Source organism: Penicillium antarcticum, assembly GCF_028974205.1.
Source record: "Penicillium antarcticum strain IBT 31339 chromosome Unknown utg000004l_segment0_segment0, whole genome shotgun sequence".
Taxonomy (NCBI): Eukaryota; Fungi; Ascomycota; class Eurotiomycetes; order Eurotiales; family Aspergillaceae; genus Penicillium; species Penicillium antarcticum.
In genome coordinates, this window is record NW_026695302.1 from 1 (window position 1) to 26,942 (window position 26,942).

The 26,942-nt window shown below is 49.4% G+C and overlaps 10 protein-coding genes across 10 annotated transcripts; 4 read left to right on the forward strand and 6 right to left on the reverse strand.

Moving 5' to 3' along the window:
* Nucleotides 1–192: 192 nt before the first annotated feature.
* On the reverse strand, nucleotides 193–783 carry N7508_003948 (GNAT family N-acetyltransferase; the record flags this gene model as incomplete). The annotated part of the gene is made up of 2 exons (XM_058462014.1): nucleotides 193–551; nucleotides 615–783. The coding sequence occupies 2 exons, from the start codon at nucleotides 781–783 to the stop codon at nucleotides 193–195; spliced, it is 528 nt and encodes a 175-aa protein (XP_058320639.1).
* Nucleotides 784–1,073: 290 nt separating this feature from the next.
* Nucleotides 1,074–2,514, reverse strand: N7508_003949 (uncharacterized protein; the record flags this gene model as incomplete). The annotated part of the gene is given in 5 exon segments (XM_058462015.1): nucleotides 1,074–1,186; nucleotides 1,242–1,331; nucleotides 1,378–1,620; nucleotides 1,672–2,326; nucleotides 2,338–2,514. 5 exon segments carry the CDS (start codon nucleotides 2,512–2,514, stop codon nucleotides 1,074–1,076), a joined length of 1,278 nt encoding a protein of 425 aa, XP_058320640.1.
* Nucleotides 2,515–2,826: 312 nt separating this feature from the next.
* On the forward strand, nucleotides 2,827–3,813 carry N7508_003950 (dihydrodipicolinate synthase family protein; the record flags this gene model as incomplete). Its single annotated transcript, XM_058462016.1, has 1 exon — nucleotides 2,827–3,813. The coding sequence occupies one exon, from the start codon at nucleotides 2,827–2,829 to the stop codon at nucleotides 3,811–3,813; it is 987 nt and encodes a 328-aa protein (XP_058320641.1).
* A 942-nt stretch (nucleotides 3,814–4,755) lies between these two features.
* On the forward strand, nucleotides 4,756–6,555 carry N7508_003951 (MFS transporter; the record flags this gene model as incomplete). The annotated part of the gene is made up of 1 exon (XM_058462017.1): nucleotides 4,756–6,555. The coding sequence occupies one exon, from the start codon at nucleotides 4,756–4,758 to the stop codon at nucleotides 6,553–6,555; it is 1,800 nt and encodes a 599-aa protein (XP_058320642.1).
* Nucleotides 6,556–7,161: 606 nt separating this feature from the next.
* On the reverse strand, nucleotides 7,162–8,415 carry N7508_003952 (putative 3-hydroxyacyl-CoA dehydrogenase; the record flags this gene model as incomplete). The annotated part of the gene is made up of 3 exons (XM_058462018.1): nucleotides 7,162–7,902; nucleotides 7,976–8,295; nucleotides 8,352–8,415. 3 exons carry the CDS (start codon nucleotides 8,413–8,415, stop codon nucleotides 7,162–7,164), a joined length of 1,125 nt encoding a protein of 374 aa, XP_058320643.1.
* Nucleotides 8,416–9,385: 970 nt separating this feature from the next.
* On the reverse strand, nucleotides 9,386–12,368 carry N7508_003953 (uncharacterized protein; the record flags this gene model as incomplete). The annotated part of the gene is made up of 6 exons (XM_058462019.1): nucleotides 9,386–9,523; nucleotides 9,573–10,215; nucleotides 10,267–10,450; nucleotides 10,504–11,712; nucleotides 11,764–12,196; nucleotides 12,267–12,368. The coding sequence occupies 6 exons, from the start codon at nucleotides 12,366–12,368 to the stop codon at nucleotides 9,386–9,388; spliced, it is 2,709 nt and encodes a 902-aa protein (XP_058320644.1).
* Nucleotides 12,369–14,215: 1,847 nt separating this feature from the next.
* N7508_003954 (transcription factor domain-containing protein) lies at nucleotides 14,216–18,107 on the forward strand (the record flags this gene model as incomplete). Its single annotated transcript, XM_058462020.1, has 11 exons — nucleotides 14,216–14,624; nucleotides 14,674–15,176; nucleotides 15,561–15,676; nucleotides 15,727–15,855; nucleotides 15,904–16,118; nucleotides 16,172–16,680; nucleotides 16,729–16,853; nucleotides 16,909–16,984; nucleotides 17,036–17,120; nucleotides 17,177–17,548; nucleotides 17,611–18,107. The coding sequence occupies 11 exons, from the start codon at nucleotides 14,216–14,218 to the stop codon at nucleotides 18,105–18,107; spliced, it is 3,036 nt and encodes a 1,011-aa protein (XP_058320645.1).
* A 383-nt stretch (nucleotides 18,108–18,490) lies between these two features.
* On the forward strand, nucleotides 18,491–22,489 carry N7508_003955 (5-oxoprolinase; the record flags this gene model as incomplete). The annotated part of the gene is made up of 3 exons (XM_058462021.1): nucleotides 18,491–18,593; nucleotides 18,662–21,114; nucleotides 21,167–22,489. The coding sequence occupies 3 exons, from the start codon at nucleotides 18,491–18,493 to the stop codon at nucleotides 22,487–22,489; spliced, it is 3,879 nt and encodes a 1,292-aa protein (XP_058320646.1).
* Nucleotides 22,490–22,599: 110 nt separating this feature from the next.
* Nucleotides 22,600–23,851, reverse strand: N7508_003956 (uncharacterized protein; the record flags this gene model as incomplete). The annotated part of the gene is made up of 2 exons (XM_058462022.1): nucleotides 22,600–22,736; nucleotides 22,789–23,851. 2 exons carry the CDS (start codon nucleotides 23,849–23,851, stop codon nucleotides 22,600–22,602), a joined length of 1,200 nt encoding a protein of 399 aa, XP_058320647.1.
* Nucleotides 23,852–25,007: 1,156 nt separating this feature from the next.
* Nucleotides 25,008–25,349, reverse strand: N7508_003957 (uncharacterized protein; the record flags this gene model as incomplete). Its single annotated transcript, XM_058462023.1, has 3 exons — nucleotides 25,008–25,157; nucleotides 25,212–25,220; nucleotides 25,278–25,349. The coding sequence occupies 3 exons, from the start codon at nucleotides 25,347–25,349 to the stop codon at nucleotides 25,008–25,010; spliced, it is 231 nt and encodes a 76-aa protein (XP_058320648.1).
* Nucleotides 25,350–26,942: the final 1,593 nt, after the last annotated feature.

Genomic DNA, 26,942 nt, shown 5'->3' on the forward strand with positions numbered 1-26,942 from the left:
CGCTAGATTTGCCCTGAAAAACACCTCCTCCAACTGCCCCAGACTCATTCCGGGGTGTTTGTACGTAATAAAGCCTCTTTCCCCGATTCTCATAGATGTTGAGATGTTGAGAGCTCTCTTCACGGCTTAAAATTCTATACGAACTGAGTGTGTAGCCCGACTCCACTCAATCTCACCATGCGGCATTTTTTGTCATGACTTATCTTTGGTGAACACTGTCGTCGTGTACGCCAGCTGCATGTCTGACCGTTCCACATTTCGCGCACTCCCACTTCCGACTCTAGTGATAGCGGTTGCCAGGTGGACCCCGAGTTGCTGGGCATCCTGTAGCCGCGCCCTAATGAGTGCCAGGTGTACCCCCTGGCCGCGGTACTCGGACAATGGACAATCTAGGTAGAGGTGAGCTACTTTTCCCATGCGAGTTTCCAGAATCGCAAGAGCAGCAGTGCCAGCAACTCGATTGTTGATTTTGGCCAAATAAAGACACAGGTCCTGGGTAGCAGACGAAGGTGCGAACGGGCTGGGGTGAATCTCAGATCCAAGTCCGACCCCTGCAAACAAAGTTTTCAGCTTCTTGACATCTTCATTCAACCCTCCGTCTCATTCCCCAACACGAACGGCTCGGTTCAATTTCCCCTGGGACATCGCTAATGTCCGGATGGCAACGCCCCCGCTTGGCATGTCTTGGATAATAATGTCATCTGCGAAGAGCTGCCAACAGGTTTCGGCTTGCCGGCGGAAATGAACTGCTTCTGTCTCTTCACATTGCTCTGGAGTGGCCATGTTGAAGGTTTAGGTGTTTTCCGACCGGTCAAAAAATACTTCAAAATTGGACAGTGAAACAAGGCTTGCAGCAATGGCCATCTCATGCGTTTTGGGCCGATGTATGTCCAGCTATATCCCTAGGGAGACCTCTTGACTCACTCGATCACATGACGAGCAACTAGTCTTGCAAGTTCAAAGAAGACAAAAGTCAGAGGAATTGTAGTTCATTCTGTCTCTATGTGCGACAAAACATGGTCCCTGTCGATACATATCCTAACTTTGACGCCATGCCAATCTCTTATCGCGGACTAACACTGTTTCAAACACTCAGCTATGGACTGTCCAACATACTCCACATTATCCTCATTGAGTCCGGCAATGGAGATCCTAGAGTTGTCTGCCATATAGATATGATAGTGCTCTGTGATCCGCAGAGTGTCAGCATCTTAGCCGTGGTTTCCAGGGGGGGAACGAACCACGCAGCGTAAGGACGATACTTGGGGACAGCCCCAAGAAGCCAAACATTCCGGATTGGCGAATGAGATGCTCCCAGGACCCCGGTGTACCTGGCCATTTTAGTGTGGTTGCTTACTCCATATTCAGTAGACTTACCCGTTGAAACCAACTTGTCATACAATGCCATCCTCATTGATCGAATACGGTTACTCATGGTGATCAGATCGTCATACCAAGCCTGCCTCAGGGTAGTGCTTGATAATATGGTGCTGGCAATCTTCGCACCATAAGCCGGCGGATTTGAGACTTCGGATCGCTGAAGCATTTCGAGCATTGATTGGGTCTTGATGGCCGCTTGCTCGGTATTTGTCGCGAGTAAAAAACAACCAACTCTCTCCCCTAATTAATATAAGATATCATTCTGTACGTCCGGTGACTCGATTTTCATACCATAAAGTCCCATGTTCTTCGCAAAGGACAGACAAACTCCAGCTTCTAACCCTGTTTCCTCAATGAACAATCGAATGGCAAAAGCATCGCTATCCACATTGCCCGAGTTGAATCCGAGATAGGCAGCGTCAAAAAGAGGGAACAGCTGTCTCTCTTTGAAAAGGCGCGCAAGCTCTCGCCATTGTTCCTTGCTCGGGTCACATCCGGTCGGGTTCTGAGCGCACGCATGAATGATAACCACGGAGTTCGGTTCAGCCGACTTCAGAGTCGCATAATAGGAATCAATATCCAAGTCTCTAGTCTCGGGACTGTAGTATCTAAAGCTTTCACATTGGAATCCGAGCGATGAGAACACTTGGTGATGGTTAGACCAGGTCGGCTCAGGGATGTATATCTTTGGCAAAGGTGTCTTGCATGCTCGTAGCAATAGCCCAGCAAGATGCAGAGCTCCAGTGCCGGAGAGACTTTGGCACGTTGCGAGCTGTTCTGGATTAGCCCCTTGATTCGATACTGCAGGGTTATGCATGCCTGATTCTCTTTCCTTCTGAAAAGTGCGTCCCCCAATGCCAGTCTCGCTGCCTCTTTGCGAAACTCTGCCAGACCGACAATTGGGAGATACTCGTGGTTCAGCCCCTGTGTAGATAACAGCTGTCGACTTTTATTGACCGACGGAAGTACCCATGGACTTCCATTTTCGTCCCGGTATGTTCCTTGGCCCAAATTGACCTTGCGAGGCGACGGATCTGCCAAATACTGAGCAGTCAAAGCAAAGATCGCATCGGGCGGGATAAAGCGAGCCCGGTCGAACCAGGATTGCGAGAGGATCTCTGTTTCAGTAGCCATTTTGCATAGGTTTCTTAAAACGGGATTTTGGCCAAACAAGGACACTTAAAAAAGCCAGGATGTCGCAGTAGATCTCGGGTTGCTGGCCGAGTCGCTTTCTCGCCATTTCCCCTCATCTTTGGTCGGAAGAGTGACCGAATCAATATCAGAGGAGTGGTGATGCGATCATCGGGTCGATGGCCCGAAGGTGGACTTTGTGGTAGAGTGTGGGGGACTTCGGTATTGGCATCCGACTACTTTCCCCTCAACAGTTATAAGTAGAGAGAATGAGTCAAAGTCGATATACTCACTTCACATACTTCATCTTTCATCATGGGTTCTCACTCTACTTCCTCTCAGCCTCATGTGCCCGCTTCTGGGGTCTGGTGTCCTGCAGTCACCTTCTTCCACCACGGCACCGACTCTCTAGATCTTGAATCTCAGTCCCAGTACTTCGCCTATCTGTCCACTACCGGCTTGGCAGGTCTAGTGATTCTGGGCACCAACTCGGAGGCCTTCCTCCTTACTCGCGAAGAGCGATCGCAGTTGATTGCGACTGCCCGTGCAGCTGTGGGTCCTGATTTCCCATTGATGGCCGGAGTTGGTGCACACTCCACCAAACAAACCCTTGAATTTGCTCAGGATGCGGCCGCCGCTGGGGCCAACTATCTGTTGGTTCTCCCTCCTGCATACTTCGGCAAGGCCACAAACATGAATGTGGTCAAGCGCTTTTTTTCCGAAGTTGCCGCAAATTCGCCTCTTCCTGTGGTTGTATATAATTTCCCCGGCGTCTGCAATGGGGTTGACATAGACTCTGAGACCATTACCGCTATTGTGCAGGAGTCGGCATCGTCTCACCCAAGCGGACAGTCCAACGTGGTCGGCGTCAAGCTTACTTGTGGATCGGTCGGAAAGATTACTCGACTGGCAGCGACATTTGCGCCCGGCACCTTTGCGACCTATGGTGGGCAGTCTGACTTCTTGATTGGAGGCCTTGCCGCAGGAAGCGTGGGGTGCATCGCAGCTTTTGCCAATGTTTTCCCCAAGACAGCAGCTCGGATCTATGCATTGTACCAAAAGGGACAAGTGGACGAGGCTGTGAAGCTACAAAGAAAGGCAGCCCTCGCAGAGAGCCCTATCAAGAGCGGGATCGCATCCACTAAGCATGCGGTAGCATGCTATTCAGCCCAACTAGCAGGGATACAGGATGCAGCGGCAAACCTGGCCCCCCGACATCCTTACGAAGAGGTGGGTGAGGGGGCCAAAACGGCGATCCGAACGGTGATGGCAGAAGTCAGCGAGATTGAGAAGACTCTGTAGAGAAGAACAGACCAGACAGTATAGTATAAAAGTTAAATCTAGAAATAAGCTTAAGTTCAATAGATCTCTTCCATGTTACCCCAGCAACCACAAGTTAAGATCATTACTGTAAACTTCTAGATCAATTCTGAACATAATATAAACTTGAGCCTCCGGTTAAATTCAGATTTTGTTAGAAACAACACAACAAATGGGCTTTCTGGCCCCCCTGGGGCCGTTTGCTCCGGTTTCTACCGAGCGTCTCTCATCACAACGGCTAACAGCAACGCTAAATCATATCACACGCGTCGTGGCTTTTACCAATCCAATAATGATGGAAGTAGACAGCCAACCGTATGTGCGGAAGAAGTTTTCTTACATGTACTGTACATGTACATGGCTTGGACAAAGACGTAAATGTAAATGTCCACGAATGCACGTTCCAGACTCATAGTCAAATTTACCAAGATGCGCCTATAGGGGATCGGATAATTATGCAAGACAATTGAAAATATACTTAGCAAAATGTAGTAGAAATTAGAAATTGTACCTGTATAAAGGCAAATGGACCTCGGCTAAAACTCTTCCACCCAATTAGGCCCATCGGCGAGGCCGAGAGATTACTGATCGGGCCGAGTGAGTGGGCCGAGTGTCGGGATCTAAACTGAACAGCCAATGGTTGAGACTATTCACCTCTTTTTTTTGTTCTTTTTTGTTTTTTCTTTTTTCTTGATAGCAAAACACTACTTGATGGGTCCACTTCTTATATCTCACCACCCCTAATGCAGCAGTGTCTCCGGCCTGATACTGTAGTGGATCAAACTACGGTGTACATTATTATAAAACAAAACTAGCACTGTCTGCCGAGGTCCAGGGCTCTTCTCTTTTAAAAATACTGAATCTGCCGATCAAACTCTCTTGAGCCCCTCGATTTCACAAGCTCAAGCTATACAGCTGTCGATCATGGCCTCCGAGATGCCCTCAGCCAAGGCCCTGCAGCTGCCCACCAAGGTTCCTTTCTGGCGACTCGTTACCGACCCTGGCGTGATCACCCAAGATGTGGCAGACCACCCTTACGCCGGATCAGGAACTGAAGATGATCCATATGTGGTTCAGTGGCTTCCTAACGATTTTCGAAACCCTCTCCAGCTGAAACCCGCTTTGAAATGGCTCATTACTGTCGTCGCAGCCCTCGAAACACTGGTCGTCGCTCTGGTTTCCTCGGCATACACTGGAGGTATCATTCAGATTGAAGAACAATTCGGCGCGACGACGGAGATTGCGACTTTGGGCGTATCACTCTATGTACTTGGATTCGCCCTGGGTCCCCTCCTATGGGCTCCCATGAGTGAGCTTTTCGGCCGTCAATCTGTCTTCATCACCACATACTGTGGCCTGACCATCTTTTGTGCTGCCTGCATCGGCGCGAAGAATATTGAGAGTCTGCTGATCTTCCGATTTTTGGCTGGCGCTTTCGGTTCTTCTCCTTTCACCAACTCTGGTGGTGTCATTGCCGACATGTTCATGGCCCGCCAGCGAGGCCTGGCCCTTTCGGCCTTTGCACTGGCACCCTTCCTCGGACCTGTAATTGGACCTATCGCCGGTGGTTTCCTTGGTATGGCTGCCGGATGGAAATGGGTCATGGGCCTGTTGACCATCCTCTGTGGTGTGATGTGGTTCCTGGGTGCGGCATTGAAGCCTGAGACTTATGCCCCCGTTCTCCTACGTCAGCGCGCGAAGACCCTCTCCAAGTTGACGGGCCAGGTGTACTATAGCAAACTAGACATCGATCAGGGACGTGTCACTCTCAAGGCCGCCATGAAGACTTCTCTTTCGCGGCCCTTCATCCTTCTGTTCCGTGAGCCTATTGTGCTCTTGCTCTCCATTTACCTTGCTATCATCTACGGAACCCTCTACATGCTCTTCGGTGCATTCCCAATTGTGTATGAGCTTCATCGTGGATGGAACCAGGGTGTTGCTGGTCTCGCCTTCCTTGGTGTTATGGTGGGTATGCTCTGTGCTATCGCCTATTCGATTCCCGAGAATTCACGCTATATCAAACTCCTCGACAAGAAGGGAGGTTATGCGCCTCCGGAAGCCCGTCTTCCTCCGTGTATGCTGGCCTCTCTTGCCCTTCCGATTGGACTCTTCTGGTTTGCCTGGACCAACTCCCCTGCAGTGCACTGGCTTGCGAGCATTGCTGCTGGAATTCCTTTCGGGTTCGGAATGGTCCTGGTCTTCCTCAGCGTCTTCAACTATTTGATTGATGCATACACCATCTTTGCAGCCTCTGTCTTGGCCGCCAACTCTCTTCTTCGGTCCTTGTTCGGCTTTGCCTTCCCTCTGTTCACCTCGTATATGTTCCAAAACCTTGGCATTCACTGGGCATCTTGTATTCCAGCCTTTTTGGCCCTTGCATGCGTGCCCTTCCCCTTCCTGCTTTACAAGTATGGTCTTTCCATTCGAAAGCATTGCAAATACTCTGCCGAGTCTGAGGCCTTTGTTCAGAACATTCTCGCCACCATGAAAAAGGCCTCAGAGGAAGGTTCAGAGAAGGAAGAGCCTGAGGCTAGCGAGCCAGAGGAGGACGACGTGGCTTCGCTTTCCGAGCCAAAGGAACAGACTTTCGCAGATGTCCACTCTGTTCACCGCACACTCTCGCGCGCATCCACCCACACTACACATGCAATGCATCGGGTCCCTACGTACGAGGCCAATCCTTATAACATTGACCGCGTGCACACCCGGGAGTCATTCAAATAATCCAGAGCATACATTGGGAAGAGGAGAACTGGCGTTTTGGTTGACATTCAAGCGTAATAGATGGGGGATACGACATGTTTCTTTGTTGTATTTAGGTTGCATATAGATAGCGTTGGCTAATAATTTTAATACTTTTCTTAGTTACTGTTTCAGCTAAAAATGTGCCTGCCCACCACTATAGTACTACAATTGTATCAATGCAGGGTTAGCAGGCCTTGCGGTCTATTAATAAGTCACGCAGGTTTCGCATATTTCTACAATAAGCTTTGATCAACATGTCAACGCGAGGAAGAATTGGCTGTTACATCTAGACTTGCACTAGCTAAGATGAGCACGATCATGTGGAGTATCTGCACGATGGTGGATTCCGGGGAAACCCGATCTGTTGAGCGTCTAGTAGAAAAGTGGGCTAAAACCGGGGGGGGGGGTTAAATGTTAGAGATTGTATAAGTATAAGGTTCTTGACACAGAACAACCGTTCATTCTACGGAGTACCCTGCATCACTTGTAATCCTTGTAACAGTGGTCGAAATAGATCTCACTCTTGATTTGGGAGGTCACAAATATTTGTAGACTGCAATAATCAACGTAGTCTAACATGGTTCCTTAATGCACTCCGTTCGTAACTCCGTGGGTCATTCCATTGGCAAGCCTGTTGGGCAATTTTTCGGCTATTCCGTTCGCTTTGCTATTGTTCGCGCCATTGGAGATGCCATTCTTTAAGCTATTCGAGAGACCGTTGAGCTTATGAAGAGGCACACCAGGCGGAATTCCGCAGGAGACGCTGCTCCTCTTCCGGGCTCGTTCTGGGGTAGTCCAAATAGCTCCGTCGGCGAGCAGTTGTTGGCCCAGCCCAAGAACCTTGGACGGAGCTTCGCCCAACCATTCCGACTCCAGTCGGTCAATGTTTTGTTCGATCTCCCAGGCACGGCCCCCTTCAACGAACATAGATGTACCGTTAAGTGATTTGTCGCTCAACACTCCAGTAGCCACCATCGAAACCTCGTCCGGGGTATTGGTTGGAAGGTCAGCATTTTTCCATTGCGCCTCAACCTTTTTGATGCTCTCAGTCTGGGTCATCCATGGGCATATCGTATTGATACGGAGGGAATGCTTATACGGAGAGGAAATATAGTTGCGTAGGGAGCGCATGAGTCCGGTGACACCGTGCTTAGAAGCCTGGTAGATGAACAGGGACGGGCTCTCCTTGAAACCAGAGACGCAAGAGAACAAGAGAATAGATCGATCGCAGTTCCCTCCGCGGTTGTGGCGCAAGTATACGGATGCGATGCGGGAAACGTACATGGAGCCAAGGAGGTTGACGTCCAGGACTTTGTGGGTTGGAGTCTTGAGAAAAAGCATTACTTTGGGATGCCATTGAGAAATTCAGCAACCAGGGCCGTTGCCTCACTCCACATACCTGGCGAACTTCCTCCAGCGTGAGTCCAAAGTCAAACCAGTTGCCGATTTCTACAATACCAGCCGCAGAGACGACATGGTCGATGCGTTTGTATGTCTTGAAAGCCAGGTCGAACAGCGCCAGCACCGACGGATAGTTCGTGACATCAGTAGTTTGAAAAACTGCCCGCGGGGGCATATCCTCTTCCTCTGAGCGGAACTCCTCGCAGCTTTTCTTTAGCAGACGCTCGCCCGAGATGTTATCCAAGTCACCAATGCAGACGTTGGCACCGCTTTCCAGGCATTGTTTCACCAGACAGGCACCAATTCCATTGGCACCACCTGGGCTGAGTTAGTATAATGAGACTACAGGACGGCGCTCTTGGGGTTTGGCATACCTGTAATCAGGATAACTTTGCGATAAAGAGAATCGGAAGAAATACTGGGGATGTACTGTGACATTAGGGGCAGATCAATGCGGAGACTTGACGATGAAGTGGGTCAAGAGCGAAGATCGTGGAGTCAAGTAGAGCAAGAGATATGCGAACAGGGTGGACGACGCGCGGGGGCAACAGGGTTGCTTTTATAGAGTCCAATTGGACTGGTTACTGGCCCAGGAAGATAATGAAAATGCCTCATAAATCCTGGCTCAAAGCCGGACTCAACGCAACCCAACTTCGAATCCATCACTTCGCCTTGTATTCGGACGCGGGGAACGGAAACTCAGCCGAATGTTTGGAGGTTAGGGGTGGGCAGCAAACAAGGGCCTCATCAATATCCTGGCTTGATATGTTTGATCCGGTAGGTGATGCGGACAATGCGGGGGGGGGGCGATGACGCTCAGCAGAACCGAAACGACCAGGACTTTGCGCACACACGGCACAGAATGGGTCTAAGAGCTATCAGTGTCCGGTTCCCCTGAATAGCATCGTTTGTATGGCTGCTAATCTTCTGGGCTTCCTTGGCCAGCCTCAGGGGCCTCGCGGATGCCTGTGGTCCGAAGCCTCTTGTGCTTGGCCGTGGCTCATTGCTTGTGACAGCTGCCTAAACCTGTCAGGAGAACATGCAAGATAGTCCATTCCATTCGGAAAGCCGGCTGCGACTGGGGTGCATATGCGGGGGGTGTGGCGGGGAAAACGGGAAATGGTAACGCCACAGGGATCTGACCGCGGGAATTTGTGAAATGCTTCGATCAATTAGGTCTATCGTAGATGCAACAAAACAAAAGAACACTCGCCCAAGATACAATATACATGGTACATGCATGAAGTACAGAAATGCCAATCCAGCTGCAGATGTGGGGGAATACCGGGCATGACCAAACCAAATTCTATCAAATCAAGCCCTCTACGAGAGCAACCAAAATCCCAAATCCCAAAGCCAAGACAAATGGAAATATTTACAGCCTGTTCGCAAGACCCAGAGATTTTTTTTAGCGTCGGGAAACGCAGCACAAGATACCAGACTTGCCCAAGAACCACAGAGATCCAATGAAGCGGAAAATCGACAGACCGGCGGTCGTCCACAGAATAGCAGCGAAGTATTTGGAGGTACGAACGGTAGATGTGTTCTGTGAATGTCAGTGGGGGTTAACGATCGAATGGGTAAAAGAGACATACAGTAAGACAGAGACGGGTGATGCCTTCACTGGTGATGCACAGCGCGAGAATAAGGTTACTGAAAATCCAGATCAACACCAGGTTGGTTCGGAAAGCCTTGTAACCATCGTCCATGCTCCGTTCATCTTGCTCTTCGGGCTCCACATATGGTTCCAAGGCACGTTTGACCGTCGCTTCAAACTGACTGTCAATATCGGCCTGCGGCTTATCGACTTCTTCAATGAAGTTTGACTTGGCATCGTCCTTCTTGGTCTCGGCGACTGGCAGTGAGTCACCCTTGTCGGATCCCTTGGTGCCCCAAGAAACGTCATGCCAGTTACAGAAAGCGTAAACCATTAAGATATTGATAGAGCAAGTCATACCAGCAAAGTAGGCCCATGAAGATGTGAACATGTGCCAAGGGTCCATGTACAAGAAACTGGCGATGAAGTAGATACCGTAGGTGGAAACCAAGGCGATCAGAACAATACCGGCTCCGCTGGAACTAAAGAATGATGAAAGGAATGCCCCAACACCATCGTCCAGGGAGAAGTCGAGGGTACCTCCAGTGAAGGCATTCTTGACAAGGTAGAATGACAGGACCATGATGTAGGTTTGGACGATACTGAAGTAGACGAACGAGAGCGTGTAGGCCAAACGAGAACTAAGCAAGTCAGCATGTAACCATGTGAGATGGATTGGTTCATAGACTCACCCTTTAGGTCTGTTTCCGAGCGCCAAAATGAATTGCAGCATCAGGAAGAAAACGTAACCATACTTCAAGAAGTTGTTCACAATTGGAGAGGCATCGTTACCGAAAGGCCATCCCTTATCCTTGTTGGCGGAACTAGGCGTTCCGACAAGATCCATGATGACAGTAGTGGTCAACCAGAACGAAGCTAACAATGGGTTAGTAACAATTTTACTGAAGACACGAAGCGAATGCCCATACCGAGAGAAAACCAGGTCATGACAAGACCAGCGAAGTTGTACAACATTTGGATATGCAGGAAGAACAGCCGCAAAATGTTGTGACCACTCTTATAGATACGTCCGAAATGCATCATAGCATAGAGACTAGCAGCGAATGAACCGTTCAACCATCGACGACGTTGACTGATGAATTCTGCTGCACCCTCTGGCACGTCGGTCTCACCCTTGGACGCTTTAACATAGGTCAAATGCCACTTGAACCCAGCTTTGGCGACAAGCTCGAAACACAAAATACGGTCCTCCGCAAGGAACATGTTCTTCTTGAAGATATTCATGCCCTCGATACCCTTCTTGCCTAGCTGCTTCGAGAGAGTGTGATCACCGTGGAAGTACTGCTCGAGAGGACGACCCATAATAGCGCGATAACGGTACGCAGAGAAGGCTCCCGGCAACACACTGACGTATCCGAAAGCACTTTCTAGCGGCTTGTCGAGAATGTTGGAAATTTTGTACTCGAAGTTCTGCGCCGCGACCAAAGGGTTCATCAAGTTCTTCCATCCCTTTCCTAACATGGCGTGGATCTCACCACACGATCCACCTAGGTTCTTGTCATTGTAGAAGGATTCCCACAAAGCAAGAAGCGATTTCTTTCCGGGTTTAGTTCCGGCATCAATCAGAATCACTACTTCAGGGTTTAGGATGCGACTGAAAGCATTAAAGAGCCAGCGGTGGGAATTGATCTTTTTGCTGTTCTTTTGCTTGAGACAGAAGATCATTTGGACGGGAGGAAGGTTGGTCGACTCGTTGCCCTGAGGCCGGATCAATTGCTGATTGGAGGTCACCGAAAGTTGTGTGGTGTACTCGAAAATATGGGAAACGGTTTCCCGTCCGTCGACGGAACGCTTCATGATACCATCTTGGTAGATACCGATCGTTGCCAGCATGTCAAGAGTGTTCTTGTCACATGGATCAATTCCATCGAAGACCAAGCAGCAGACAATTTTTTGCCAGGCCGGTCCACCTTTGTTCCAGAATTCGGACTTTTTCAAGTTGACGATATCTCGGATGTTTTGCATAACACCGTGCAACGTCCGAGCTGTCAGAACTTTGTCTTCGTTGTAATATGTAATTGCAATGAGAAGCTCTGTGTGTCTGTTGTACATGGCCGGTCGCAGATTGTATCCGTTCCGCAGGGTGAACTCGTCGGGATCACAAGTGGCCGCCGTATCTATATCGGGTTAGGATCAATATCGTCCAAAATCGCAGCTGGGAAACGTACAGCGCAAGTGGGTGAATTCTTCCGGGAATCCTTCCTCTGACTCCCGATATTCCTTCTGGATCGCATTCTGGATCGCACTTGGAACGGGGTAGTCCACACTCAAAACAGAGCCCTGGACCAGCTTAATCTTACGGGTGGCATAGCGCCGCAGCCCGGAACCAGGTGCCTGTCGATTTTGCCAAGCTTCTGACGGCGTCTCTGACATGGGTGATCCAACGGCGGAGCGGCGGTTCAACCCACCGGCTGACTCTTGATATGGGCCATCAGGGAAGATGGTGACACCGGGGTCATGGAGAGTGTAGCGACGAAGGGAATCGGTCGAGGCGTAAGGGTCATCGAAGGGGGCGTTAAATGGACTGGGCTGATTGCGGTAAAGCAAAGATTGCTGGCTTTCCGTGTTATCGTTCTTCTCTTCGTAGCCGTAGGCTTGCTGCTAGAAAACGAAGTGTGTTAGCTTTTCCTCCTATGGCCGATTGTTTTGTTTCAAGGGACCGTTCACTCACTTCACGGGTTCCATACAGACTGGCCTCGCTCGCCTGGGGCGAATGAGACGAGTTACCCGAGACAGGCGAATGGGGAGAGGTTCCTCGAGGTGGTAAAGACATTATGCGCAGCTCCCCAGTAGAAGCAATCCTCGTTGCGAATAGATCCAAGGACTAAGAAGTCGGTCCTAAGGAAGCCCGCGGCTCAGAACTGTCGATTCACAACACCTAACTTGGACACATTCAATGGTAATCGCAATCTGTGGTGTTAGAGACAGGCGACCTATCCAGAGATCTCCAATATAGGGCAGGCTTCCCAGGTCAAGAAGCGTAAAGAGATGTGCAGGAGAAGATGTATCGAAGATGCGCTAGACAGGAGATATTTTTGGTGCAGAATTTGATTGGAGGTGCCGATGATGGGCTGTGAAAGGGCGAGTGGGGACCCCAGCGCAGCTTACAGTATGTCGTTCGTCATCCATCCTCCCCTAGATCCACCAACGTACTCAGAGGGGGTTGGCCGTTCCCCTGCGCAGACCCGAAATGCGTGGATCTAGTAAGCCCTCCTGTGCTATTCTTTTGGTCTCCCACTTTTCCACGGTACGGGTGTAAATTCGACTCCGGGATCCGAGGCTTTGTGCGCGTAACTCGTCAAGAAGATCCAAGGCGGGTCAACAGCGCAATGCGCCTCCAATATTGGCCCATGGGACGGGCCCATCACACTCGAACATTCTGCTCATCCCTTCGATCTTTCTGAAACACGCTGGGGCGACACACCCTGTAGGGGCAACGAGGGTGCCAAGCATCCATAGTGGCGGCTGGGGGCCCCGAGGACTGCCGGACGATGACGACACGGCGAGGAAAGGATCGGCCGTGTCTCCCAGGGGCTGAATTTTGATGCTGCGACTGGTCCATTGTGGCCCACAATTGTCGCTATGATTGGGTATGCGGGAGCCTCTTGAGGAAAAGAGACGACATGCCACGACGTGGCTGTGCGTCACGTGAGGTCCGGTGTCGATGTATACGTGTCTCGTCTTATTTCTGTAGTCTCACACGCGCACGTCGCTGAAGTAAACATATAATTAGATCATTGTCTCAGTAGAAAATATATGTACACATGTACTTTGATATCAAGCTGAGTATAATTCAAGAAATTTTGAGCATACACTACAGTACATAAACCCGTATTTTCTTGCATTCCTTAGAACCTATGATATATCACAGGGTTTCATTATGAAATAGGAATTAAATAGTCTTCGCATATAACTTGAAATGGGTTGTCTCTTGCAAAAAAGCAAAGTTGTGTAAAATGTCTGCCTAGCGTACGCGGCCGGATGATACATCCACAGTTACTATGCAATACAGTTGCCAATTTTATGCAAGTGTTATTTTTAGGGTAACTTGCCCAAATGATTGGATTGTATGTACCTGTATGTGGCGGGCAACTTAAAATCAAAAACAAAAATTTAAGGGTCTAAATTTTGGCGATATATATGTTGCGAAAAATATAATAATCGCCAATTTCGTCGAATATCTTTTCGCCAGAAACAGAAAAAAACGAGCTTTGAATCTTTACCTACTGGCAAACTTCGTGCAAATGTATTGCTGGCATTTCTATAATAATATGAATATTTCGGTTCTCATCCGGGCTCAAACCCCATATCGGACTTCTTTGCGAGGGTTCCTAGGTGAATCTATACCGGCAATCTACATAACAAACCCATTATAGTAAGCCTAGTATACATTTACTTGTTATTATCTAGTATCATTTGGTTTCTCAGTCTCTGTCGACTTTCTACCTAGGTATATATGACATATCATGTATCATGTCCAATGCTAGGGCCGAGGGATACAGGATGCCGATGCACTATGCGGGGTAACGGGATATGACCATCGAAGTGACCCTGGAAGATCGCACCTTGGAAGTTCTAGGTTGAAAAAGCAAGTCGTTTTCTGCTAATCCAGTCTGTACAATGACCAGCATGTCAGCCCAAAGACCCCCATTTGATTGCTTGCCCTTGCGACAAGATGGACCGGTCGGTAACGCTTGGGGTATGTTTGGGGATCAAGATCAGTTGGGTATGCTCAACCTTCTGACCACCGAGAATACTGCTGCGGCTGCCCGTGAGATTGTCGAAGGTATGCGTGTCTCAACCGACTGGGCTCTTAATAGCATGGCTACCCCTTGCTTTGGACGATCTGCCTTTGAACACGTTATAAAGAACAAGGCTCCCCGGGCCGTCAACGATGATATACTAGTCTTTAACACGCAGAGTAGCTCTCAATGGGATGGCTTTCGACACTACGGATCGAAACAAGGAACATACTACAACGGGTGCACGCAGGATGACATCCAGAACTCGACCCGCAATGGCATTCACGGTGAGTTTAGTACAGCCGATAGCATTCCACATACTGACCCAGTTGCTAGTATGGGCTGAGAATGGGGGTATTGTTGGACGGGGTGTTCTCTTGGACTATGCCGGCTGGGCAGAAGCCAAGGGACACGACGTGAAGTGCTTTGAAACTCAGTCAATTCCAGTTTCCATCCTTCAAGAAGTGGCTGCTAGCCAGAGAACCACATTCCGACCCGGAGATATCTTGTTCATCCGCACTGGTTGGACTCGGGCGTACGAGAGGCTGTCTCATGCCGAATGTCAGAAACTGGCTGCTTATACTGCGCCTCCAGTCATTGGAGTAGAGTCATCAGAGCCTATGCTGCGCTGGCTTTGGGATCAAAGTTTCTCTGCTGTTGTGGGAGATATGCCGAGCTTTGAAGCATATCCATGCCAGAACATGGACTTCTTCCTTCACGAGTGGCTGCTGGCTGGTTGGGGTGTCCCGATCGGAGAGCTTTTTGACCTGGAGCAACTGAGCCAGGAGTGTCGCAAGAGAGATCGCTGGACGTTCTTCTTTAGTAGTGTGCCATTAAAGGTATAGTCCCATCTGCTCCATTTTAATTTCACAGCTGATCATATTCAGTTTCCTGGCGGAGTTGCTAGTCCTCCAAATGGTGTGGCCATATTCTGATTTTAGTTTCCAAGTGCAAGTGTGTATAGTTATTACACAAAACGGTTATAGCGAACGTATCGCTTTATGGATTGGTCGCTATACCTTAGACTCGCTTTCTCATGTCTTTCTTCACCTTTGTTTTGCCCATGCGCTTCGGCTTGTAATTTCCAGAGTAGACTATCCCGTCAGCCAGTAAGAGACCAGTGTTTGGCTAGAAAATGACACGGAGTGTTTTTACACACACTGTACTCCGTGTAGGAATTGTAGATGTAAACCCTGAAACCTCTCGTGTTCGGCCCGACAAAGATAAGAGTGGAGAAGCCCCTCAACTTCAACTCTCCCTTAGCATCATCAAATATGGTACTTGGCAATGCAGGCGTGTCGCGTCGGTCGGAAGACCGATCAAGGAGATCAATGGTAGCGTACGTAGCATGGACAGGGAGTCTCTGATCGTGCGCTGAGAGAGGTACAGATGTAACCGATGCCGAGGTCGGAAAACGCGCTGCGCCGGTAATCCACCACATCCCTGCGCTGCATGTGTGGAGGTGGGAAAGACATGCGTGTACTCGGAAGCAGAAAAGCGTGTCTCTATCACTGAGAGGTTTGCGAAATTCGCAAGTTGTTAATGGTGGACACTGACGATGTGCAGCTACTATCGTCAACTACAATCACAAGCCCCAGGTACGTTGTCCACCACACATGGTTCAACATCTTTTAACCTCAGTGTAGAAGGTAGCCAAACAATAATTTCTAGTGAACCATCAACATCCACTCGCTATTCCGAGAGCGAGGCGCCCCCAGAACGGGACGATTGGTGGTACAAGGGAACAGACAACTTGTTTCTTGACCGGTCTGGAGAGCATCGTACGTGTTCAACTTTATGAGAAGAATATATCATCTCACTGATATTTTTCAAGATTTCGTGGGTGCTTCATCCACAACTCATCTTGCCAAACGACTCAACCCCGGGTCCACCAATCTTGCATGGGATGTACGGCCACTCTATGATGACCCTTCATCACTAAGACGGCCAGTCGGTGGTACCCTTCCTCAGTTACCTCCTTTTGAGTTCGCCAAGCGGTTATTTTGGGTGCAGTATGCCTATATTGGCACTATCTTCTCACTCATCCACCCTGCAGAATTCGAAGAAAGACTTGACCTGGTCTACCATCAACCACTTGACCTTTCGCATCGAGAATCAAGTTTGGTATATTGTCAGACTCTACTCGTCATTGCATTTGGCTTGATGTACTCTGTAAATCAGTGGTCGGGCGATGACGGCCCTCCGGGATTCAAGTATTTTAAGCATGCGCTACGGGTTCTGCCTGATATCCACGAGGAGGGTTCAATCTTCTTTGTTGAGGTGCTATGCTATGTAGCATACTACATGCAAAATCTGAACCGACGTGATGCTGCATTTCTCTATGTACGAATATCTTCTAATTTTGTTCTGCGACATTGCTAACGATATCAGATTGGATTGGCCTTACGTATGGCCATCTCTCTAGGTCTTCACCAGGAGGTTTCAGACCCAACAATAAGTGAGGCAGATCGCAATCGTCGACGCCGGGCTTGGTGGTCTGTCTATAGCTTAGACCGGTACGTTCCACTGACCTGCCTTTTATCTGGAAATACAGCTGATATTCGTCAACAGGATACTTTCAGTCAAGTCTGGGAATCCGATCACCATACATGATGAAGACATTGGAATAACGTGGCCCGCAGTAGTGGTATGTTGTATTGGTATATCTGGGAGATGTGTTCTAATTCTCTCCAATTAGGATGGAACAACTGTGGATCCATGGCCGTCAACAGTTCTCACTCATTACACAAAGCTCTCCCGTATTTTGGGACGGATTGGAGAAGGTATGAGTACATGTGGTCTCTTATTACAGACTAAGGCTGACCAAGGGCTGTGCTAGAAATTTACCGGAAGAAGCCCGGATCAGGGTCCAATCTCATTGCTTCTGTTCAGAGTATGACGAACGATCTTTCTGGATGGCTACGCCAAGTCCCTGATCGTCTCCGTATTGATTTCTCCACACTTGACACGTATATTAATCGGGAGTCCGTATCGATCAATTTACACTTTTACTCATGTGTGAACATGACTGCACGTCCGTTGGTATTTTATGTCATTCAACGACGACTTGATGCAGAAGCCCTTGGATCCGCCACGGAAGACTGGAAGGAAGGGCTCGCCCCCAACACTGTTGCTGTCATTGATAGCTGTATTACAGCTGCACGAGCAACCACTTTGATAATGGATGCAGCCGCAAAACACAATCTCATTGGTAAGCGATGAACGGAAAGCTCCTATGCCGCACCATGTGATTATCTACTCACAATCAATCAGCTACATATGGTTACCTTGACGGCGAGTACATCTTCTCCGCTGCACTGTTGCTCGTCATGGTGAACGCTGCATTCCCGCCCAACGAAACCAGTGCACGAGCCATGGAGACCGCACTGAACCTTCTTCGGGGCATGGCTGATCGTGGAAACACCTATCTGGGCTCACGCCATTCGCTATTGCTGGAACTACGGGCTGCCATTGTAACTAGGTCTGCTGCTAATGATACCGATCGAGCAAGCTCGGCAGGCCTGAAGGCCCCATTAACGCCGACAACAGAGCACGGTACGAGTATCATGGGGGAGAAGGAAGATATAGCATCCAAGATAGGAGCTTCGCAAGTGCTTGCTCCTGAGTGGCCACATAACGACCTCACATCATTCCGGGATATCGCATTTCAATTCGACCTCAACGATGACCCGGCACTGTGGGAAGGGGCATTGGATCAGATTGATATTGATATGGATACGGACTGGATTGAGAATACATTAAAGCGGTAGTGTTATATGTATATTATAAGTTGTTCTCGATCTATACAGCGGCCTGATCCATAAGACATAGACCGAATATATTGATTTTCCGCCACAGTGCACGAATATCAATCTAATTCTACCTAGAATGATACCCCTTCTTTACCCACACTCCAGGGCCCATTTTCTATCTCTCTATATTTCCATCTCCATCTCTACTTCTACCCCGCGGCTTATCATCGGGCCGACCAACCCGATGCGCCGTCATCGGCCCGACACGTGACCGTCAGTACAACAGCAACGACGATCAATGGAGAGCGTGGGACATCGGAACGCTCTTTCTGACATAAATGAAGGGGTTCGCTTCTCTGAATCCTCATACTCCCATATTTCTGTTCTAACCCATCACAATCATGCCCGTCCCGATGTCTGACTCGGGGAAGATCACCATCGCTATTGACCGCGGTGGCACTTTCACTGATATCTGGGCTAGCATAGGGCGGCCAGATATTCAAAGTAAGTGGACGACCAGGAAGCGATATATTTTGCGAATGAAAGCTGAAAGGCAGTAGACGATTCTACAGAAGCCCCCAGTCGTCCAGACATCATCTTGAAGCTTCTTTCTGTCGACCCTTCCCACTATCAGGATGCGCCCACTGAAGGCATCCGTCAAGTTCTAGAGCTGGCCACTGGAGAATCATATCCTCGAGGCCAGCCATTAAAGCTTGACCGCATTGAGTGTCTACGAATGGGCACAACTGTTGCAACTAACGCCTTGCTCGAGCGCAAAGGCGCTCGCTCAGTGCTTTTCACAACGAAAGGTTTCCGAGATCTACTAAAGATCGGTGATCAGTCTCGACCAGCCATTTTCGATCTGTCGATGGCTCGTCCAGGTGTGCTACCAGAGGGCGTGGTCGAAGTCAACGAACGTGTACTCCCTTGCCATCCTTCCGCCCATGAAGAATGTTTCTCCGATTGTCGCGTCGTCGAGGGCATCACTGGCGAGAAGTTCCGGGTTGTGCAAGAGCTGGACCTCGTTCAAGTGAAGACAGAGCTCCAGCGATTAAAGGAGCAAGGCTACCAGTCACTTTCGGTAGCACTATTACATTCTTTCGCGTATCCCGAGCATGAACGTCAAATCGGCGAACTGGCCCAGCAGATGGGATTCTCTGTTACATTATCCTCAAAGCTTCAACCTATGATCAAAATTGTGCCTCGTGGCATGTCAGCCGCCGCTGATGCCTATCTCACTCCCGTTATCAAGACCTACATCGACTCCATCTCTGCTAGCTTTGACGGTGGCCTGGAGAGTCAGCATGACTGCCGATTCGAGTTTATGCAGTCGGACGGTGGACTGGTCGATTTCCGTAAATTCAGCGGACTGAAAGCAATTCTGTCTGGCCCTGCAGCTGGAGTTGTTGGTTTTGCAGCCACCAGCTGGGATCCTATCGAACAGACTCCCGTCATTGGCTTTGATATGGGAGGTACATCCACTGATGTATCTCGCTTTGATGGACACCTGGAGCACGTCTTCGGCTCTAAAGTTGCAGGAGTTCTGATCCAGTCCCCTCAGCTTGATATCAACACTGTCGCTGCTGGCGGTGGATCTATCCTGAATTGGCGCAACGGATTATTCTATGTCGGACCTGAATCCGCCAGTGCTCACCCTGGCCCAGCCTGCTACCGCAAAGGCGGCCCTCTGACAGTTACCGATGCCAACTTGTTTTTAGGACGCTTGCTGCCCGAGTATTTCCCACACATCTTTGGTCCTAACGAGGATCAGCCCTTGGACAGGGAGACGACCGCACAGCTTTTCAATGATTTGACGCAGAAGATCAACGTTGAGCGCCGCGAGCAGGGCCAACAAGAGTACACTCCCGAGGAAGTTGCCCTTGGCTTCCTAAAGGTCGCGGATGAGTCCATGGCTCGGCCTATCCGTAATCTTACGGAGGCGCGAGGTTTCGAGACTGCATCTCACCATCTGGCATGCTTTGGAGGTGCTGGTGGTCAACATGCATGCTCGGTGGCTGACTCGCTCGGTATTTCACGGATCATTATTCACAAATATTCCTCAGTGTTGTCGGCATACGGTCTCGCGTTAGCAGAAGTTGTCAAGGAGGCACAGGAACCGGTATCATCCACCTACTCATCCTCTCATGCCACTCTTCTTCAACGCTTTGATGAGATGGCCGCGGCGGGAACGAAAGAGATGGAAATACAAGGCTTTGCGGCCGCACAAGTGCGCCACGAGCAATATCTCAACATGCGCTACGAAGGTTCCGATACCAGTCTCATGATCCTGAAACCCCAGAATTCATCAGACTTCCTTGAAGAATTCCGTGTGCGCCACCGTCGGGAATTCAACTTCAACTCCGAGCGACCAGTTCTCGTCGATGACATTCGCGTGCGCAGTATTGCTTCGTCCAAGTTGCGATCGGAACAAAGTCCTTTGGTTCAGTTGAAGAATGCCAACATGCGAGACGTCACCACGGCTCCAGCAAATACCAGCTCAGCTTATTTCGACGGCTATTCAAGTCGCTTTAACACACCTGTATATCTTCTGGGCGAGCTAGAGAAGCATTCCCGTATTCCCGGCCCGGCAGTCATCATTGACCAGACCCAGACAATTGTTGTCGCTCCCAACGCAGTGGCAAATCTGCTCGATACCTGCATCGTTATTGATCTCAAAAATGAGCCAACTGCCTCTCCCACAGGGAACTCTCTTTCAGCAGAGATTGACCCTATCAGACTCAGTATTTTCGGTCATCGATTCATGTCTATTGCCGAGCAGATGGGTCGCACCCTGCAGAAGACTTCTGTTTCAACCAATATCAAAGAACGGTTGGACTTCTCTTGCGCTCTATTCTCGCCTGATGGAGGTCTGGTGGCCAATGCACCGCATGTTCCGGTTCATCTGGGATCGATGCAATTTGCCGTCCGATACCAGCACCAGAAGTGGCTAGGTAACCTGAAGGATGGTGATGTGCTGGTCGCCAACCACCCTAGCTGCGGCGGAACCCATCTCCCCGATATCACAGTAAGTCACTATCCGACCGTAGATACTTCAACTGGCTCTGATCATGATTTAGGTTATTACTCCTGTCTTTGATCGGCCCGGAGGCTCCGAGATTATGTTCTACGTGGCATCTCGCGGTCACCATGCTGATATTGGCGGTATCCTACCTGGCTCTATGCCCCCCAAGTCTACAGAACTTTGGCAAGAAGGTGCTGCTATCGAAGGAGATAAGATTGTTAGTGATGGCGTTCTGGACGAGGCGCGTCTGGTGGAGCTTCTGGTCACCAAGCCTTCACAATACCCTGGCTGTGCTGGAGCACGGTGCATCAGCGATAACTTGTCCGATCTCAAGGCTCAGATTGCTGCTAATACTCGCGGAATCAGCTTGATCCAGACTCTGTTCAACGAGTACGGAACTCAGACCGTACAAAAGTACATGTATGCCATTCAAGCCACGGCCGAGACTGCTGTCCGCAATCTTCTCAAGGAATTGTATCAGAAGTTTGACGGTCGGCCGTTAGAATCGGTCGACTACATGGATGATGGTACTCCTATCTGCTTGAAGATCACCATCGACGGTACTGATGGATCTGCTGTCTTCGATTTCGAAGGCACTGGCTCCGAGGTATACGGGAGCTGGAATGCGCCTATTGCTATCACTCACTCCGCTATCATCTACTGCCTACGCTGTATGATCAATGCAGATGTTCCGCTCAACCAAGGATGCCTGGCCCCAATTGACATTCGTGTTCCATCGCCGAGCATCTTGTCGCCCACCAAAACTGCTGCCGTCGTGGGCGGTAATGTTGTTACTTCGCAGCGCATCACTGACGTTGTTTTCAAGGCCTTCCAGGCATGTGCTGCCTCCCAGGGCTGTTGTAACAACCTCACTTTTGGTACCGATCCCAAGGTTGATCCATCTACTGGTGCCGTGATTACTCCAGGATTTGGATATTACGAAACAATAGCCGGTGGAAGTGGTGCAGGCCCTACCTGGAAGGGCGAGTCCGGCGTACAAGTGCATATGACCAACACACGGATTACCGATCCTGAAATCCTGGAGAAGCGTTATCCGACCATGCTCCGCCAATTCACCCTTCGCGATGGATCCGGTGGTCAAGGCAAGAACACTGGTGGTGAGGGAGTGATCCGTGAGATTGAGTTCTTGTCACCAATGAAGTGCTCCATCTTGTCAGAGCGACGCGTACATCGGCCGTACGGCTTGGCGGGTGGTCATGATGCGCAGCCAGGCTTGAACCAGTGGATCACCCGTGACGACGAAACTGGCGAAGAGCGCCGCATCAACATTGGCGGCAAAAACACCGTCTCCATGAAAACACACGACCGGATTGTCATTCAGACTGCCGGTGGTGGTGGCTGGGGTTCTCCTCAGTAAAGGCTACATGGCTGACTTGCTCAGCGGAATTGCCATTGTGTAGAAGCTATCTAGAATACATAGGTAGATGTAAATAGGTCTATAATGCCCCATGAATTATCACAATTGTTTCACAGCTTCGATCTTCCAAATGCTGGTCGCCACATCTCATTCTGCAGTCGACTGGTGTTGATCATCTCGGGCCGAAGTTGGTCGAGGGAGGAAACTCCCAACATCTTCATTGTGATTTCAACTTCCTCGGCGAGAACTGCAAAACTGTTATTGTTTGAAATAACCTTTTGGATCCAGGCATGACTTACTATCTGTGCATCGCTCTACTCCTTTAGCACCATATGCCGCAAGTGCATAATAGTATGGCCGACCTACTCCTACAGCAGTTGCTCCAAGACATAAAGCCTTCAGGACATCTGAGCCATCGCGGAGCCCACCATCAACAAACACTTGCAGCTTTTCGAATGCTTCCGGATAGTATGTTCGAATCTCCAGGAGAGTCATCAACGAGCTCGGGGCGGAATGAATTTGTCTACCGCCGTGGTTGCTCAACAAAATACCCTGCACACCATGCTCGACAGCCAGTCTGACATCTTCGACGCTCTGGATTCCCTTGAGAACCAGCGGCCCATTCCATTCCTTGGAGATCCAGTCCAAGTCCTCCCAAGTGAGGCCGGCATCCACTGAGCCGGGAACCTGTCGGCCGCCGAATGCAGGCGCGTAACTATTTTCACGGCTGACTTCTCCGGTTCCTACTTTCACAACGGTTTCTTTGGGCCCTGCTAGATTCTCTTGCGCCTGAAGGTAGCGGTCTGCCGTTCGCTTGCCCAGCGTCGAAGTGTCCACGGTGACCCAGAGGCTCTGGAACCCGGCCTTCTGGACCCTCTGGATAAGGGACTTTGCCTTTGCGCGATCAACAGGAACATATAGTTGGAATGAAAGCTTAGAAGGACTTTGGTTGTTGATTAGCCGCTGTTCGTCGATGTGTGCATCCATGATCTCTTCCAATGTCTTCGTCGAAGCAGTACTGATCATGGTGTGCAAGCCTTTGCGAGTAGCCCCCCGTACGAGCAGAGGCTCGGCACCTGGGTGAGAGCTACCAAGAGTGCCCATGGCCGAGACGAAGAAAGGGAATTGTGAAGTCGAACCCAAAATGGACTTTCTGGTGTCCATCTTGTCCACACTCCTCAAGATGCGAGGCCTGAAGTTGATCAAAGTCCAATCGTCAAGATTGGCCTTCATTGACAGCCCTGATGCTGCTGAGCTCGACGCATACACCCATGACTTCTCTGAGAGAACATCCTTGGCGACCTTCTCAAAGTCCGTCGTGGTGACACACAGTGAAGGATCGGGGAGTGTTTTGGCTGCCATTTTTTCAATTGTTTCCCAAGATAATTTCAATCAACTACAGAGAGAAAATTGAGTAAAGAAACCTCAATTGGATATAAATGGTTTTGATAACACCGGCTCCTGTACGGGGCCGACTTCGGCGCCGGCTGTCGAACTCTGTTGGTTCGGCTGTCCTAATTAGGCAAAAGCGATCGCCGAGTTACTATTCACAGCTTAGCACATCTGCCATGCATAGAAGTGAGCTTTGGTTTACTTGGAATCCGGGGGATCTGTTTACTCCGGGTTTGTCTCTCGCCCGAGTTCGGTGGATTCTTGGGCATGTATCCCGAGCTTCCGTATCGTCTGACTTGATGATCCTAGCCCTAATTTGTTTCTATCAATCACGGAATTGGGGGTCCGAACAATCAAGGTTTCAAGGTTCAATCAATAACAAACATTTCGGCCGATAGATTGACTGGTACTAACGCTTTGGCTATGATGCTGCGTCTGTGGGCACGATTTACGTACAACCGTTTCCTCTGCGGGATCCAACATTACCAAGTTTAATAGCAGTGCTATGATAGGGACCATAAATCTGTAGACAGTGCTAAGAAGTATGGGGCACTTCTCTTCGAAGACCCAACTGGTATCTCGTTCCATGTATTTTTTTCGCTCGTTTTTGACCTCTCTTTGGTCGTTTCTGGTTTGCTCATTCTCAAGCGGGTTGACCATATCAAACAAAATAAGGGTAGAGACGGGAAAGGCCTTGCATCCTCTACTCTCCTTCTACATTTAAATAAAATACTGCTTGACCATTGGACTTTTCAGGTCCAAGTGATCGTTTTGGTCGGTTCGCTTCTTATGACCACCGCAACATGTCAGTCGGACCGTATATATGGTTCACTATGATTCTGTAATTGGGGAATCCTTGCAAATCTTGGAGAAGCGAGACATCCAGCGCCTTGTCTGAGTTTGGTAGAGTCCGTCCTCCGGGCGACCTCAGTAAATGATAAATGAATGTGTCCCAATAGAGCGTCTCTGGCCTCAACTAAGAACATATCCATACCCGCGTATATCGCATAATTCATTGCATTGGAGTGACAGTGAGCAGCTCAAATAACCATCAAGCCTTCAGCTTCCCACGATATACATTCTGCCTTCAAAACCTGTTGTAAATCTATAAGCTTCTGGTCTCCTCTTACAGGAGTTCATATTCATACGGAAGCATTCGTTTCTGGGCTTCTACTGAAGCCGAAGGGGTGGCCTGAGCGGTAGATGTCGCCCTTTTCATCGGCATCAACATGGATGCGGATGTGGATGCGGATGAACTCGCGGGCTGTTGCATATCCTAAAAGGGGTCAGGCTGTATATAATTGGTATGTGATTATTGTCATATGCATACTTCTTGGTACTGCAAGAATAGAAGTCAGCAAGTCAAGCGTAAACGATCAGGGTAGATGAGACGTACTTCCTGGACACCAACATAGGGAATAGCAATGGTGACCCCTATGAAAAGGGCAATGCCCAATCCAAGACGCATGATAGATATTGGATAAGAAGTGGCTTGCTTCAAAAGTTGAAATCAGCCTAATTGGACTTGGCTTGGATAATTGATCGTTGGTGAGAGGGTTCTTGTTCAGATTGAACCATGGAGGATGATTTTATATAGGCGAGACGCGTTTTAATCAGGTCCTTTGTCGTCAGAATTTCGCAGTTCCAACGTCACAATTGGTACTTCAACAAGTTAAACAAAGAGATTATCACAAAAGTTGCCTGTCGTGGTGAAATAGTTGTCAATCTCAAACTTCTCTCGCCACCACAATCCTGAAGGGAAACTCATTTTATTGTAAAAAAAGACTCTGACAGGTGCAGTGTCAACGCCGACGTCAATGGAATGCAACATGGATTTCCTTGCCCGGTGACGCGCATCCCTTGTCCTTCGATCAACATTCCGGAGGCGCAAAGTCAGATGTTCTAGTCGCGTCGAGAAAACGATGACCCGAGAAGCACTTGAAGCTGTAACAAGATAATTTGACGCTATTACAAGCATTGTGATGAATCAGAAATGTACATTTGAATACACCACAATGAGAAGCACATAAGTATAAGGGGTGTTCCAGCCCACAAGGGCGGCCTGATTCCAGGCAAAGTTGATCAGCACGAGGCCGGAGATACCTACAGCGGCTCCGAGGAGATCAAGGCGTTGCCAGAAACGAAGATCGTCATGAAAATGTGGCCGAGGACTGTCGGGAATCGCTAGCCTCCCGATCAAGGCTAGCATGGCACACACGATTGCCATCACCCAATATGCCCAGGGCCACCAGACAAGCTGAGCAAAGATGGATGAAATGACACCTCCCACAATGAATCCCCCAGGAGCGGTAGCGCCGAACAGGCTGAAGATCATTTCCTTCCGCAAGCCCGGGGATATGTACGTCTTAGAATCGCAATAGCATTAGGAAGCAGTATGGCCGGTCCAATTCCCTAGAGAGCACGGAAGATTTGGGTTGACCAGACGCTGAAGCCAGCCAACAAGGACCACAGGCTAAACCAACAGAAGCCAAGCACGAACATGCGACGATGGCCATAAAAATCCCCCAGTCGGCCGGCCACCAAGATGAACGTACCGACGCTCAAGCTATAAGCAGCCGCAAACCAGCTCAGATTCGCGGAATTTGTGGTGCCAAAGCTATGGCTGATTATATGTACTGGAGCAATAGACATACAGAGACAGAGGCCGTCCTGGGTCATGAATTGGGCCATACACACCACAGCTACAAAACTGACCTCCCGTAGCAGCGAATCCGGTGGCGATATTCGAGATTGCGAAGTCTCAAGGCGTGTTAAAGCTTCGCCATTTCCATGTGTTGGTGACTTTTCTGGACTAATGTGGTCGACTTGGTCATGGGATGAATTAGAGCAGCTCATTTTCAAAAAGAAGACAAGATCGAGTGAGTAAAGAAGCTACAAAAACATGGCAAGAAGGTCTCTTTATCAGATCTAGAGTGGATCCCGAGCTTAACTTCCGTCGGGTCCGCATCCGACGGTTGACATTAAGCTTAATTCAGCAGTGAACTACAGAGAACTACAAAGCACTGGGCATTACTCAGGTGAGAAGCAACTGAGTGACTGG